The 16,467-nt window shown below is 47.2% G+C and overlaps 1 protein-coding gene across 2 annotated transcripts in view; it reads left to right on the top strand.

Annotated features, from left to right (window-relative positions):
* Window positions 1-16,467, top strand: part of samd4a (sterile alpha motif domain containing 4A) — a 104,659-nt gene that overhangs the window by 45,858 nt on the left and 42,334 nt on the right. For both annotated transcript variants that reach the window (XM_083652935.1, XM_083652934.1), the window contains exon 2: window positions 12,309-12,908. In XM_083652935.1, coding sequence (XP_083509061.1) covers window positions 12,309-12,908 — 600 coding nt within the window. The remainder of the gene's footprint in view (window positions 1-12,308; window positions 12,909-16,467) is intronic.

Here is a 16,467-nt window from a genome sequence, read left to right as displayed (position 1 = left end):
TGACAACTATCAAGTTCTCTTTGACTTTCTCTATCTCTGTGGTTCTTGTGGGAGATGACTGGTCCACTTCTCCATCGTGCCTGGCTGGCTGAGAGAGGAAGGGTTCACGTCACTTGGCACTGAAAAGTTGGAACATTTCTCAACTTTTGAAATCGCTCCGCTCGGCCAAAAAAAAGTTGCCGGACGCAGCGCTTTTTTTTGGGAGCCTTCGCCTTTTGTCCGTCCCTCAGCCCACTTCCCTTTGGCTTCAGGGTCATAAAGGCAGTGGTTTTAAGAGTTTCTGCAAATACCTCTTTCTTCTTCTTCTTCCAGGCAGAGGCTGGCTGCTCAGGGCCCTGGTCCAGGCAGAGACCTGGCTGCTCAGGGCCCTGGTCCAGGCAGAGTGCTGGCTGCTCAGGGCCCTGGTCCAGGGAGAGTGCTGGCTGCTCAGGGCCCTGGTCCAGGCAGAGTGCTGGCTGCTCAGGGCCCTGGTCCAGGCAGAGTGCTGGCTGCTCAGGGCCCTGGTCCAGGGAGAGTGCTGGCTGATCAGGGCCCTGGTCCAGGCAGAGTGCTGGCTGCTCAGGGCCCTGGTCCAGGCAGAGAGCTGGCTGCTCAGGGCTCTGGTCCAGGCAGAGAGCTGGCTGCTCAGGGCCCTGGTCCAGGCAGAGAGCTGGCTGCTCAGGGCCCTGGTCCAGGCAGAGAGCTGGCTGCTCAGGGCCCTGGTCCAGGCAGAGAGCTGGCTGCTCAGGGCCCTGGTCCAGGCAGAGTTTAGATACACATCTAAACAGCTTATATTTAAGGATTGAAGTAGTACTTGTGCATACCGGTATGTCATATAGCTGTTTTGAAGCTGTTAGATATGCTTTAAACTGGAGTTCATGTAAAGTGTTTTCTGCATAATCAAACATACTTTTTTCTTCTTTATTCCACTAAGCAAACGTCTACAAAATCATCCTGTCAAAAACACACCACGTTCATTGGGTTGCTCTTGGTATATCTCACTGTTTTCCAGCCTTTTGGAATGAAGTGACTTTTAATCGTGGAACAGGTCCTGTTCTCAGATCGGAACGAGACTTGCCTCATTCAGAGGAATGGCGGATGACATCATTGTTGGAGTGGGGTGGAGTCACTTCCTGGCTCGCTTCGCTCACTCCTCCTCCTCCTCACTCCCTCCTCCTCACTCCTCCTCCTCACTCCTCACTCCTCCTCCTCCTCCTCCTCCTCACTCCCTCCTCCTCACTCCTCCTCCTCACTCCTCCTCCTCCTCACTCCCTCTAACTTTCTCCTCCTGCCTCCAACTCAACATCTCAGTTTCTCTGAGAGTGTAGATTGTCTCCTGGCTTTGGGCCAGCATAGCCCGGTCTACTCCCTCGTCCCCGCAGGTCCCCCCCTCCCACACTAGGGGACGTGGACCTGGGTCTACTCCCTCGTCCCTGCAGGTCTCCCCCTCCCACACTAAGAGACGTGGATCTGGGTCTACTCCCTCGTCCCCGCAGGTCCCCCTCCCACACTAAGAGACGTGGATCTGGGTCTACTCCCTCGTCCCCGCAGGTCCCCCTCCCACACTAAGAGACGTGAATCTGGGCCTACTCCCTCGTCCCCGCAGGTCCCCCTCCCACACTAGGGGACATGGATCTGGGTCTACTTCCTCGTCCCCGCAGGTCCCCCTCCCACACTAAGAGACGTGGATCTGGGCCTACTCCCTCGTCCCCGCAGGTCCCCCTCCCACACTAGGGGACGTGGATCTGGGTCTACTTCCTCGTCCCCGCAGGTCCCCCTCCCACACTAGGGGACGTGGACCTGGGTCTACTCCCTCGTCCCCGCAGGTCCCCCCCTCCCACACTAGGGGACGTGGACCTGGGTCTACTCCCTCGTCCCCGCAGGTCCCCCCCTCCCACACTAGGGGACGTGGATCTGGGTCTACTCCCTCGTCCATACAGGTCCACCCCTCCCACACTAGGGGACGTGGATCTGGGTCTACTCCCTCGTCCCCGCAGGTCCCCCTCCCACACAAGGGGACGTGGACCTGGGTCTACTCCCTCGTCCCCGCAGGTACCCCCCCCCCCCCACAGTAAGGGACGTGGATCTGGGTCTACTCCCTCGTCCCTGCAGGTCCCCCTCCCACACTAGGGGACGTGGACCTGGGTCTACACCCTCGTCCCCGCAGGTCCCCCCCTCCCACACTAGGGGACGTGGATCTGGGGCCTTCTCTGCTGTGGTGGAAGCCAGCCAGTGCTGAACAGGCCACTGGCTCCTGGGTACTGGTCCAGACAGCTGGCTAGACTTGACCCACACATGACCTCAGGGGCACAGATGGGCACACACCAGGGCATAAGTTAAAGCAGCTACGAGCAACTTTTTCGATTGTTATTAAACAGTATAAATTTAATATCAATGCATCACATCTTACCTCTAATAGTCGACGAGACCAAAGCCGTGTGTATCTGAGATTGCTCCCTTAGGTGATTATTAAGTCTATAGTCTGTCTAAACTCGCGCCAACAGGGGGCTCTCTAGAGCGACCGGACCGGGTAACCCGGAAGTGAAACGCGGAAGTGAAACCAGGAAGTGAAACGCAGCTGCCTTTTTACGCCGTTTGCGCTGCCTAGCAACATAACATAAACAATGTGAACGCCACGCATACTCGCGGGAACATCTCTCGTTATATTCTAACAGGTTTTTTGGAAGTTATTTTGTGGTTATGGCCGAAGTGGCTGCTGCAAACCGTTTCATTTCAATTCCTGATCTGCCCTGGCTACAGACACACTAACACTGGCCGATTCACTCGGGGTTCAAGCGAGACTACTCTGCGTTGGTATCGTCGACTATTAGAGGTAAGATGTGATGCATTGATATTAAATTTATACTGTTTAATAACAATCGAAAAAGTTGCTCGTAGCTGCTTTAACGTAAGCCGTAAAAAGTTCATAAAATGCCGTGAAGTTTCTCTGCTAACGAGTACCTGCTTTGTTTTTGCATATTTCAATCTGTTCCCATTTTTCTGTTGAGTTGTAAAATATTAATGCGTGAATGAATGCTTTCCCCTTTCGGCCACTGACTGACTCGAGATGATTTGTGGGAGGAGCCAATGACAAGGCGACTCGTTCCAGTGCAGTCTGGGAGACCAAAGAGTGGAGTGGGTTTTGATCAGAAAGCCAGCCCGAAACGGTCTCTTATTGCTACTCGTTTTGTTTGATGGTGGTACACTATGATTTAAAATAAAACCAATCTCACTACACATTTATTGTTTATTTGCTAATATGCAAAGCAACCGTGAGTGAGTGCGTTCGTGAGTGAGTGAGTGCATGCGTGAGTGAGTGCGTGAGTGAGTGAGTCAGTGAGTGAGTTGAGTGAGTGAGTCAGTGAGTGAGTGAGTGAGTGAGTCAGTGAGTGAGTCAGTGAGTGAGTGAGTGAGTGAGTGAGTCAGTGAGTGAGTGAGTCAGTGAGTGAGTGAGTGAGTGAGTTGAGTGAGTTGAGTGAGTGAGTGAGTGAGTGAGTGAGTCAGTGAGTGAGTGCGTTCGTGAGTGAGTGAGTTGAGTGAGTTGAGTGAGTTGACTGAGTGAGTGAGTTGAGTAAGTGAGTGAGTGAGTGAGTGCGTGCGTGTAACTGTCAGTTCCATGCTGTGAGGAAGACTCAAACCTGACGCAACTTATAGTCTAGCAGAATGGGCCCTCAGATTTTGAGATACCCCTACCCGAGGTAGAACAAATGACAACAATGATTTTTCTCATCTTTAGGGTCTCCCATTAATGAAATTGATTGTTGTCAAAAAAAAAATTGGGGGAAAAGATGTTTTTTTGGCTGTTCTTTAGAACTACCCCAATCCCTGAAAAAGAGCCAAATTAGGCCAGTCCGAATAGGGGAAAGGTGACAAAAAAGCCAATAACTTGAGAATGCTCACTCTTTTCCTCATCATATTTGCTGAGGTATGAACCAGGTGGCTGCCCTACATCACCAAATAGTCAAAAAATGATTTACCTAAAAAGATAATGACTTATAGTCCTGTAAATATAGCTTTAGTTTAGGCGGAAATTGTACTTTGTGGTGATAGGAACATAGGACTCCATCACTTTTCTCTCATTTATCAGAAAAACTGAAATCCCTGAAAAATATACCATTACTGAATTGTCTAGGGTGCTATTGAACACTGACCAGTAGTTGTATGGAGATATCTGGTACAGTTCTATTGCAAATGAGATTTCTTTAGACATAGGCCTACTACCTCTTCACTGAAACAGTCAAATTATTGTATGTTATTCTGAATGGGGAATAAGTGGCATAAAAGCATATAACTTGGGAATGCTCACTCTTTTCCTCGTCAGATTTGCTGAGGTATGAACCAGGTGGCTGCCCTACATCACCAAATAGTCAAAAAATGATTTACCTAAAAAGATAATGAATTATAGTCCTGTAAACATAATAATACATTTTATTTGGTGACACCTTTCAAAACACCCAAGGTCATTGTACAGTGCATAAAAGAGACATGACATTCTAAAATATCATACATAAAAACAAGCATTGCAAACAACAGCATCATTAAAATACGACGAGCGTAGATATAAGAAAAGACAGGAGATACACACGGCAGGCGAATAACAGATTGAGTGCTGTATATGATTAAAGGTAGTAGGCCAATTTGAACAGGTGGGTTTTGAGGTGGGATTTGAATGTGGTGATGGAGTCAGACTGTTGGATGTGTGATGGCAACGAGTTCCAGAGTCTGGGTGCAGAGCAGCTGAAGGCCCTAGCACCCATGGTACTGAGGCGAGGGAGGCGGGACAGTCAGGAGGCCAGCTGAGGAAGAGCGTAGGGAGCGGGAAGGGGTGTATTCCTGGAGGAGGTCAGAGAGATGGGTGGGTGCTAGGTTGTGTAGGGCTTTGTAAGTGAGCAGAAGGTTTTTGAAGTCAATCCGGTAGTGAATGGGAAGCCAGTGGAGTTGAATGAGGACAGGGGTGAGGTGGTCAGATGATTTAGTGCGGGTGATGATCCAGGCATTTGGAGTCTGTTGAGCAATTTGGTGGGTAGGCCAGAGAGAAGAGAGCTGCAGTAATTAATCTGGGATGTAACATGGATCAGGATGAGGACTTTGGTGCTGTGTTGGGACAGGGATAGGCGGAGTCTGGAGATGTTGCGGATGTGGAAGAAAGCAGACCGGGTGATGTTTTTTATGTGGGGTGCAAAGGAGAGGGTGCTGTTCAGAATGACGCAGAGGCTCTTGACTTGGGTGGAGAAGGGAACAGGGAAGCTGTCAATGATGATGTTTGGGGCAGTGGTGTTTTGAGCTTTGGAGAGGATGTTTTTGGAGCCGATGAGGAGGGCCTCGGTTTTACTGGCATTTAACTTCAGGAGGTTTCTGCTCATCCAGCTCCTGATGTCCTGGAGGCAGGCGGTGAGGGAGGTGGGAGGAAGAGCGGTGGTGGGTTTGGTGGAGATATAGACCTGGGTATCATCGGCGTAGCAGTGAAACTGGACACCATAGTGTCGGAGGATTTTACCCAGGGGGAGGAGGTAGGTGATGAATAGGAGTGGACCCAATACTGACCCCTGGGTCAAATGGCAGAACACCCGGACGAGTGGTTCCCTAGTTGGACAAACTGTTGTCTGTCGGGAGGTAGGATGCAAACCAGGAAAGTGCAACACCAGTGATTCCAATGTTCGCCAGGTGCTCCACAAGTAGTGGGTGGGAGATGGTATCGAAAGCAGTGGAGAGGTCAAGGAGGATGAGGATGGTGAGGATTCCAGAGTCAGCTGCACGGAGGAAGTCATTATTTATTTTTAACAGGGCTGTTTCAGTGCTGTGATTAGGGCGGAAATCATATTGAAATGGTTTGTGGAGGTTGTTTGAGTTGAGGTGGGACTGGAGTTGGGCGGCAACCACCCTCTCAAGAGTTTTGGAGATGAAGGGGATGTTGGAGTTGGGACGGTATAGTGTTTGAGGTCAGATGGGTACTGTGGCCTATAAGTTAAGAATGCTCACTCTGATGATCATCATATTTGGAGAGGGAAATACCAGGTGGCTGAACTACATCACCAAATAGTCAGAATGTGGGGAACCCAATAAAATAAAGTTGATCTAAATTACAAGCCTCTAAAACATAGAAATACAAGGTGTAAATATTGGAAGTTTTATTGAAACTGGAACATTAATCCAAACTATAAATCAGTAGTATCTCCTGTCTTGACATGATGGAATAATACAAGTATAATAGTAATCATAATACATTTGTTTTATGGTAGCCCCAAATCTCAGTGCTTCATTTCATTTCATGAACAAAAACAGGAGAACAGACTAGAAAAAAAAACTGCTCATTTGACCTGGCATATGGACACTTGTTTCACAGCCAAAGTCCAAATCTCCAAATATGAAATACAGTATCAGCCCTTTGTTGAACGTATTATGACCGTACCAGATTATTGTGCCAGTGTTTGGGAGTCTGGGGCACATTCACAAGCTTATACTCCATGGACTGCAATTGTAAGGCTTGCAAAAGACTGATGCAAACAAACTGTCTAAATATTGCTCAGTCTGTAGGAAGCCTGTCTATCTGGAGACAATCATGTTTAATATATCCTTAGTATCATTGTCCATTTGTCAGATTAAGCTATCACAATGTAAAAAAAAATCCTCTTCTGTGTATCATATTGTAACCTTTTTCCGAAGTATTTGAATGTTTCATTGTTGCTGCGCGTACATAAGATGTGTTTCAGTGAGAGGTCAAGTATATAGATACTAGAATGTCAAATGTCAGGTTCCTCAGATGTTTGGGGACACATTTTGACATTCTGCACAGCAGGTGCAGAACTCCGTACAGGGGAGGCCAACAGAGAGGCACTGGCACTTTCCACTCTTTTAACAGTTTGGATCTTTGCAATACAAGTAAGTAATGTCTCTCACTTCTGTAGGTGCTGGGGGTTTCCTAAATAGGACTGGTTTAATGGCTCCATCTCTGACAATCCATCCCTTGCCGATAGGACTCCATAACAGGGGTTTGGGCATGTGACTGTGACACCATATCGCTGTCTGATACATTGCTCTTTGCACATGTTGTGCAAATGCATCCTCTGTTGGTGGCAAATTTGCAGAGACTGCATATGTTGTTGATGCAATTATGAACCTCAGTTCATACAAGTTTGTGCACATCAGTCCATTTTCCTTTTTATTTTTTCCGTAAAGCAGAAGTGCAAATTATCTTGCGACTGGCAAAGACTCTTCCAAGCTGGCAGAGTCCAAAATGGGCCAGATCTTTGAGCTCACTGAGATGGGTCTTGAGTTTGGTGAATGCTGTTGTCTTTCCTATTCTGTACAAACTACTTGTTGTGTCACAGCCAGTGAGTGCATGACATGCTGGTAGACAGCAAGAGCAATGTATCAGACACTGATATGGTTTCACAGTCACATGCCCAAACCCCTGTTATGGAGTCCTATCGTCAAGGGATGGATTGCCAGAGATGGAGCCAACCAGTCCTATTTAGGAAACCCCCCAGCACCTACAGAAGTGAGAGACATTACTCACTTGTATTGCAAAGATCCAAACTGTGGAGAGAGTGGAAAGTGCCAGTGCTTCTCTGTTGGCCTTCCAACATCTTATGCGCAGCAACAATGAAAGATCCAAATACTTCGGAAAAAGCTTACAATATGATACACAGAAGAGGAAAGAATGTAACATTGTGATAGCTTAATCTGACAAATGGACAATGATACTAAGGATGCAGTATATTAAACATGATCGTCTCCAGATAGACAGGCTGCCTCCAGACTGAACAATATATAGACAGTTTTGTTTGCATCAGTATTTTGCAATCCTTACAATTGCAGTAAATGGAGTATAAGGTTGTGAATGTGCCCCAGACTCCCAAACACTGGCACAATAATCTGGTAGGGTCATAATACGTTCAACAAAGGCCTGATACTGTATTTCATATTTGGATATTTGGACTTTGGCTGTGAAAAAAGTGTCCATATACCTGGACAAATAAGCAGCCACTTTTTATTTCTCTGTTCTGTTTTATTTTTGCCTTGGTTATTTTGTTTTCTAGTCCGTTTTTCTAGTCTGTTTTAGTGATTGTGTATTATGAATTATGATTACTATTATACTTATTAATTAATAATTACTATTAATGTTCCAGTTTCAATCAAACTTCCAATATTTACAGCTTGTTATTTCTGTTTTATGGTAATGGTAAATGGCTTGCATTTATATAGCGCTTTTATTTAAAGCGCTTTACAATCAGTAGGTACATTCACCTATTCATGCACCGATGGCAGCAGGTTAGGGTGCTGGCACACCATCAGGAGCAATTTGGGGTTCAGTATCTTGACCAAGGACACTTCGACATGCAGACTGGAGGAGGTGGGAATTGAACCACCGACCTCTTTGATCCAAAACGATTAGTGGACGACCCACTCTACCTCCTGAGCTACAGCCACTCCAGGTGGTTTGTAATTTAGATAATCTTTATTTTATTGGGTTACTCACATTCTGACTATTTGGTGATGTAGTTCAGCCACCTGGTATTTCCCTCTCCAAATATGATGACCATCAGAGTGAGCATTCTTAATTTATAGACTATTATGCCAGTGACCTAATTTGACTGTTTCAGAGAAGAGGTAGTAGGCCTATGTCTAAAGAAATCTCATTTGCAATACAACTGTACCAGATATCTCCATACAGCTACTGGTCAGTGTTCAATAGCACCCTAGACAACTCCGTAATGGTATATTTTTCAGGGATTTCAGTTTTTCTGATAAATGAGAGAAAAGTGATGGAGTCCTATGTTCCTATCACCACAAATTACAATTTCCGCCTAAACTAAAGCTATATTTACAGGACTATAATTCATTATCTTTTTAGGTAAATCATTTTTTGACTATTTGGTGATGTAGGGCAGCCACCTGGTTCATACCTCAGCAAATCTGACGAGGAAAAGAGTGAGCATTCCCAAGTTATAGGCTTTTATGCCACTTCCATATTCAGAATAACATACAATCATTTGACTGTTTCAGTGAAGAGGTAGTAGGCCTATGTCTAAAGAAATCTCATTTGCAATAGAACTGTACCAGATATCTCCATACAACTACTGGTCAGTGTTCAATAGCACCCTAGACAATTCAGTAATGGTATATTTTTCAGGGATTTCAGTTTTTCTGATAAATGAGAGAAAAGTGATGGAGTCCTATGTTCCTATCACCACAAAGTACAATTTCCGCCTAAACTAAAGCTATATTTACAGGACTATAATTCATTATCTTTTTAGGTAAATCATTTTCTGACTATTTGGTGATGTAGGGCAGCCACCTGGTTCATACCTCAGCAAATCTGATGAGGAAAAGAGTGAGCATTCTCAAGTTATTGGCTTTTTTGTCACCTTTCCCCTATTCGGATTGGCCTAATTTGTCTCTTTTTCAGGGATTGGGGTAGTTCTAAAGAACAGCCAAAAAAACATCTTTTCCCCCAATTTTTTTTTTGACAACAATCAATTTCATTAATGGGAGACCCTAAAGATAAGAAAAAACATTGTTGTCATTTGTTCTACCTCGGGTAGGGGTATCTCAAAAACTAAAGCCTTTTTTGAGGACTTGCTGCTAGACTATTAATCCCTCTGTCATCTGGTGGGGTCAGATGAATGTGGGCCTTGTTTGGCCGGCTGTAGGCACTGTGGTCGACGTGCATCTGTCCAGATCAGTGCTGCTTGTCACTGTGGTCGACGTGCATCTGTCCAGATCAGTGCTGCTTGTCACTTGTCCGCTCTTTACGGGACAGAGTGTCGCTTGCGGAGTAGCGGCTGTGTGACATTGGGATATCTTTGGGGCGGAGAGAGAGTCCAGCAGATCTATTTCCTGGTCTCACCTCATAGGTCGGATTTAGAGACCAGCCGCGGCCGGCGCCTCACGGCCGAATTAGTGGGCTGTTGTCCGTGTGTGGATGGAATGAACAAAGTTGTCAGACAAACACACACACACACACACACACACACACACACACACACACACACACACACACAGTGTTGCTCCCCAAACAAGGACCATAAAAAAGGAAGGATGAGACATCACTTACATTACAGCATTTGTATTTTGCATTTGGACCAGCAGAATTTGCGGCCCGTTCTATTGAAGTAATGGGGCAGGCAGTGTAATATCTGTGTGGTTTCAGCTTGGATTGAAAAATGCTTCCACCAGATTAAAGAAACAACATTATGTGATGTTGACTGATGCCCTGTTTGGTCATCTATCCTGGTGTAGCTAGCTGGCTAGTTCTATCTTGGACTAAACAGGGGCTTGAGTTGAGCTATATGCAGCTGCTGCACAGAGCCATGATCTGTTTGGACATCAGTCAACATCACATCATGTCTTTTCTTTTCTTTAATCTGGTGGAAGCATTTTTCAATCAAAGGTGAAACGACACAGATATGATGGTTTATACTAGTGGGACTTTCCATGCCCGCTCCATTCACTTCAATAGAACTGGCCCCAATGCAAAATGTGTACACTGTGACGTGACTTGAGTGAGAGTGAGAGTGATGTCTTATCCTTCTGTTTTAGGGTCCTTGTCCCCAAACAGGAAGTGCAGCCTGGCTGCGTCCTGTTACATCCTCTCTCTCTATTTGTGTGGCTGTCCAAAGCCGCTGCCCTGACCTGCCCTATCTATAGCCCCGGTCCCAGATGAGAGGAATGGGCTCCTCACCTACTGACTTGGACGACAATAGACTAGAGCTCCATGACCTCTTGGTTATCTATAGAGCGGTTCTCTGCACTCCTGCCATCAGAACCATCAACGGCACACAGCACTGGTGTTTAGGGAACCATCAGCAGCACACATCGCTGGTCTTTAGGGAACCATCAGCAGCACACAGAGCTGGTGTTTAGAGAACCATCAGCGAACCATCAGCAGCACACAGCGCTGGTGTTTAGAGAACCATCAGCAGCACACAGCACTGGTGTTTAGGGAACCATCAGCAGCACACAGCACTGGTGTTTAGGGAACCATCAGCAGCACACTGCACTGGTGTTTAGGGAGCCATCAGTAGCACACAGTGCTGGTGTTTAGGGAACCATCAGCAGCACACAGTGCTGGTGTTTAGGGAACCATCAACAGCACACAGCACTGGTGTTTAGGGAACCATCAGCAGCACACTGCACTGGTGTTTAGGGAACCATCAGTAGCACACAGTGCTGGTGTTTAGGGAACCATCAGCAGCACACAGTGCTGGTGTTTAGGGAACCATCAGCAGCACACAGTGCTGGTGTTTAGAGAACCATCAACAGCACACAGCACTGGTCTTTAGAGAACCATCAGCAGCACACAGCACTGGTGTTTAGGGAACCATCAGTAGCACACAGTGCTGGTGTTTAGGGAACCATCAGCAGCACACAGTGCTGGTGTTTAGAGAACCATCAACAGCACACAGCACTGGTCTTTAGAGAACCATCAGCAGCACACATCACTGGTCTTTAGAGAACCATCAGCAGCACACAGTGCTGGTGTTTAGGGAACCATCAGCAGCACACAGTGCTGGTGTTTAGGGAACCATCAACAGCACACAGCGCTGGTCTTTAGAGAACCATCAGCAGCACACAGTGCTGGTGTTTAGAGAACCATCAGCAGCACACAGTGCTGGTGTTTAGAGAACCATCAGCAGCACACAGCACTGGTCTTTAGAGAACCATCAGCAGCACACAGTGCTGGTGTTTAGAGAACCATCAGCAGCACACAGTGCTGGTGTTTAGAGAACCATCAGCAGCACACAGTGCTGGTGTTTAGAGAACCATCAACAGCACACAGCACTGGTCTTTAGAGAACCATCAGCAGCACACAGTGCTGGTCTTTAGGGAACCATCAGCAGCACACAGTGCTGATGTTTAGGGAACCATCAGTAGCACACAGCGCTGGTCTTTAGGGAACCATCAGCAGCACACAGTGCTGGTGTTTAGGGAACCATCAGCAGCACAGCAGCACACACCATACGTTGCATTCTCTGTTTCCACCAGCTGTGGCAGCGTGCAGCAGCCTCGTCTTTATTGCTGAAATGTATCAAATTCGATAAATTACAAACTCGGTGCAGTAAGTGAGTTAGCAAATTTGAGCCTAAATTAACTCTTAATACCTGGGTCTACACAAAATAGCATTTCTATGGAAATACTGTATATACATGAGTTATTTTCACCAGTAAAGATGTATTTTTGTTGACCAGCACTTGGCAGGTGAGACATAAAGTTAATTTTGCACGCTGAGGTAAATGGGTTATCAGTCTGTATTGATCGCTGTTGAGGTAAATTAGTTATGAGTCTGTATTGATCGTTGTGTCTCCCCTCCTCTCTCTGTCCAACAGTGGTGATCAGCCAGTGGCAAGGAGAGCCCAAGGAGCGTGTCATCTCCCTCGTCCTCACCCACCTCCCGCTGCTCAAACCGGGCAACGTGGAGGCTAAGGGCGAGTACATGCGCCTGCTGCCGCGCATCCTGGCCCACACCATCGAGCACGGCCGCCACCTGGAGGAGTCCCGCCAGCTGCTGTCCTACGCCCTCATCCACCCCGCCACCTCCCTGGAGGACCGCTCCGCCCTGGCGCTCTGGCTCAATCACCTGGAGGAGAGGGCCGCCGCCCGGGGCGACTCCCTGGAGAGGCCGCCCCCCGCCGCCGGGCCGCACCACTCCCACCACTCCCAGTCCACGCCTCCATCCACCCTCACCTCGTCGGGATCCTCCTCCTCCACAAACACCTCCTCGTCGGCGGGCCTCTACCCGCTGCACCACCACCAGCGCTACGGCTCGGACGACCGGCTCAACGGCTGGCAGGGCTCCAGGGACTCGGGGCTGGGCGGAGGCTGGCACCAGCAGCAGCAGGGCTGTGAGAACGGACACCTGCTGCTCTACCCATCGTCATCCGTGCCCACGACCATCAACACGGTGGGCACAGGTGGAGGCAACACTAGTGAGTACACTCTCTTCCTTGCCTATGCTGACCAACAATCCTTAAAAGCTACAGTCCACTTGGTTTTACCACGGGGGGGTTTATTCGGCACTTGACCGCGATGAAGACCAGAGTATAGAAACTACTGACCAAGATCGGATGCAGCTGGACGAGTTTGTAGCTTTCGCATTTTTACTTCCTTTTCATTTGAATGAAGCCACAAACCTGAAAACTTAGGTTGAACACGGTGGCGAACAGATTCAACAACAGATCCGGCTGCTGTGATCTTCAGTTGACTGTTGTTCCAACATTTGAGAATAGAATTTCACCAAATAGCAAAGAGGAACTTAGCAGAGGGATGCCATTTTTGGAGAGATAGTTCCTGTTTGGGCGATGGAGAGAGATGAACCTTGAGCAGATAATGTTGTTGAGAGAGGTTTTTCAAACTATTTCATCCTTCTTGGAGTTGGATCTGTGTACGTTGTCGACTCCACTAGGCTACTACAGTCTGACTATTGTGTCTGATGCAAGACGTCTCAAAGGTGTTACCGTAATGTGCAAGGTAGATGCGCATTGATATAGTGTCAATAATACACACATATGATAGTATGGTGATTATCAGTACCTCTTCAATCCTTTCCATTTCTCCCTCCCATCTCCTCTGCCCCCTCTGTTCCATATCTGCTGTGCATACATTTTATATAATAACTCAAAGTTAAAACTCTTCCCAGTTACGACGGTCGGGTGATAAAGTTAAATATTTAAAAAGTTGCTGGTTTGTTTCAAGCAAAAAACTAAGTTGTGTATAAAATTAAAAAAGGGCTGAACTTGTAGGTGGAGAGAGGGCAGATCGTTTTTGTTTGTTGTTGTTTTTTTCACAGGTGCAAGGGGAGGGCAGAGAGAAAATAATATAAAAGTAGGGGGGGGGGCGGCATATATATATATTTTTTAATAATAAATATATCATATTTTACCCCTCCCCACCCACGTAAATGTTGGACAGTCCCTAAATACACTCTGGACTAGGGCTAGGACTCACAATATCAGATTTTCACTACAGGATTATCGTGTGTGTGTGTGTGTGTGTGTGTGTGTGTGTGTGTGTGTGTGTGTGTGTGTGTTTAGGGGGGGGCATTGGGGGAGGGCGACAAAGTGAGAATGGAGAGAATTGTAAATGATTGAAGAGGTACTGATGATATCACGATGCTAATCATATGTGTGTATTATTAACACTAGTATATCAATATGTATTTATTTATTTTAAATATCGCGGTTATCTTCGTATTGCGATTGTAGTGACACCCCTACATTGGACTACACTGAACGCACTGTGGTAACACTCAAAAGAGTCTGAACACACCCACCCACACAGTCACTACTCTGACTAACTGGAGAACATGGGCTATGTAAGGTGGAAGACACACACACACACACACACACAGTACACACACACACACACACACACGGGGCAGGGCAGGGCTGTTGAAATTGAGCATAACTATGGTCGGAGGCAGGATATTTCCAGACAAGAATGCTGTGGCTGTGTTTTTTTTTCTGGGAGATGAAGCAAACAGCTGAGGGTTTATAAATAAAGACACATTTAAAACCCCGCTCACTGCTCCAAACAAGATCCTCTCTTATTTTGGACGGTGAGCCGCTAGCTTCGGCCCCACACAAAAGACTTCAGGATTTCACAACTGCTAAACTAGAGTTACCCCGGGCCACCAGCGAGCGCACGGTTGGCTAACGCACACACACAGATGGAATTCTGAGCACAGGAAAATGCGTAGAAGTCCTGAATGCACCACAAGCAAATTGGAATCCCGCTTCTAGATATCCGGTGGTAGGAGAAGGCGAAGGAAGACGTTGATGATTGCGTCAACACTTTCGCTGCCAAATCGAGCTGTTTCCTGTTCTTCTCACTGGGTCATTTTTTTGCCTTCTGCCATCAAAGTTATTTCAGTCAGAGAAGAAATGTAAGGAGTTTTTGGTTTAGATGTTCACAAGTCTGCAGCACAGGCAGCAACCCACTGTTGAGTGATACGAGGCATTGCCAAGCGAGTGTTGGAGCCAGCTGGCACCAAACGCACGTCCTGAACGGTCTGGACAAAATTAATATCACGATAATCATAATAAATCACTGACATAGCAATGTATAACGGTATCTACTACTGACATATTGAACAGTATAGTCATATAAAGGTATGATAAAACCTCATTTGTTTCAGGCGTCATTTTGAGATCTTAATTAGCATTTGCCTTTTTAGCATTCATTTAGACAGCAGAATTGTGCATCGGGATAACTCGATATCATTATTTCATCACAATATGATTCTGTTCAAACTAAAAGACCATAAATAATAATGTCATCATCACTATTAAAAGACAATAAACAATACGAATGTCATCACAATGTGATTCTGTTAAAAGACAATAAACAATAGTAATGAACTATTGCCCGAGTGAATACAATAGTCATTTTGATCACTAAGTATCTTAGTACTTTATCCCTATGACTGAGTCAGCTACCATGTCTCTAACCCCCCTGTCATTACACTCTGCTCCTCTGGGCGTGATGATGAACACATGGGTATAATTGTCCAATCACATCAACCTGTATGACACTGATAGAACATCCTGTTTCCACCCCCCCAATCCTGTCAGCCCTAGCCCACATGCCATACCCATCCCTTCCCTTGTAAGGCATCCTTTGTGGGAGACTGTATTTAGGGAAAATGGCTAATATTTAGGGACTGGAACTTGTAATGTTAGCTGGGCACCTATTTTAAACGGGGCCCGTGAAGTCCTATACATAGCGCCAACAGTAAGAGGACCGCATATAGGAGGAGGAGGAGAGAGACTGGAGGACTGGTGGCAGCTTAGCCCATCAGAGGGGAGGAGGAGGAGAGAGACTGGAGGACTGGTGGTAGCTTAGCCCATCAGAGGGAGGAGGAGGAGGAGGCGAGAGACTGGAGGACTGGTGGCAGCTTAGCCCGTCAGAGGGGAGGAGGAGGAGAGAGACTGGAGGACTGGTGGTAGCTTAGCCCATCAGAGGGGAGGAGGAGGAGAGAGACTGGAGGACTGGTGGTAGCTTAGCCCATCAGAGGGAGGAGGAGGAGGAGAGAGACTGGAGGACTGGTGGTAGCTTAGCCCATCAGAGGGGAGGAGGAGGAGAGAGACTGGAGGACTGGTGGTAGCTTAGCCCGTCAGAGGGGAGGAGGAGGAGAGAGACTGGAGGACTGGTGGTAGCTTAGCCCTTCAGAGGGAGGAGGAGGAGGAGGAGAGAGACTGGAGGACTGGTGGCAGCTTAGCCCATCAGAGGGGAGGAGGAGGAGAGAGACTGGAGGACTGGTGGTAGCTTAGCCCTTCAGAGGGAGGAGGAGGAGGAGGAGGAGAAGGAGAGAGACTGGAGGACTGGTGGCAGCTTAGCCCATCAGAGGGGAGGAGGAGGAGAGAGACTGGAGGACTGGTGGTAGCTTAGCCCATTAGAGGGAGGAGGAGGAGGAGGAGGAGAGAGACTGGAGGACTGGTGGCAGCTTAGCCCATCAGAGGGAGGAGGAGGAGGAGGAGAGAGACTGGA

Source organism: Poromitra crassiceps (assembly GCF_964638095.1).
Source record: "Poromitra crassiceps genome assembly, chromosome: 16".
Lineage (NCBI taxonomy): Eukaryota > Metazoa > Chordata > Actinopteri > Beryciformes > Melamphaidae > Poromitra > Poromitra crassiceps.
Note: the sequence above shows the minus strand (reverse complement) of the source record. Positions and strands in the feature narration are given on the sequence as shown.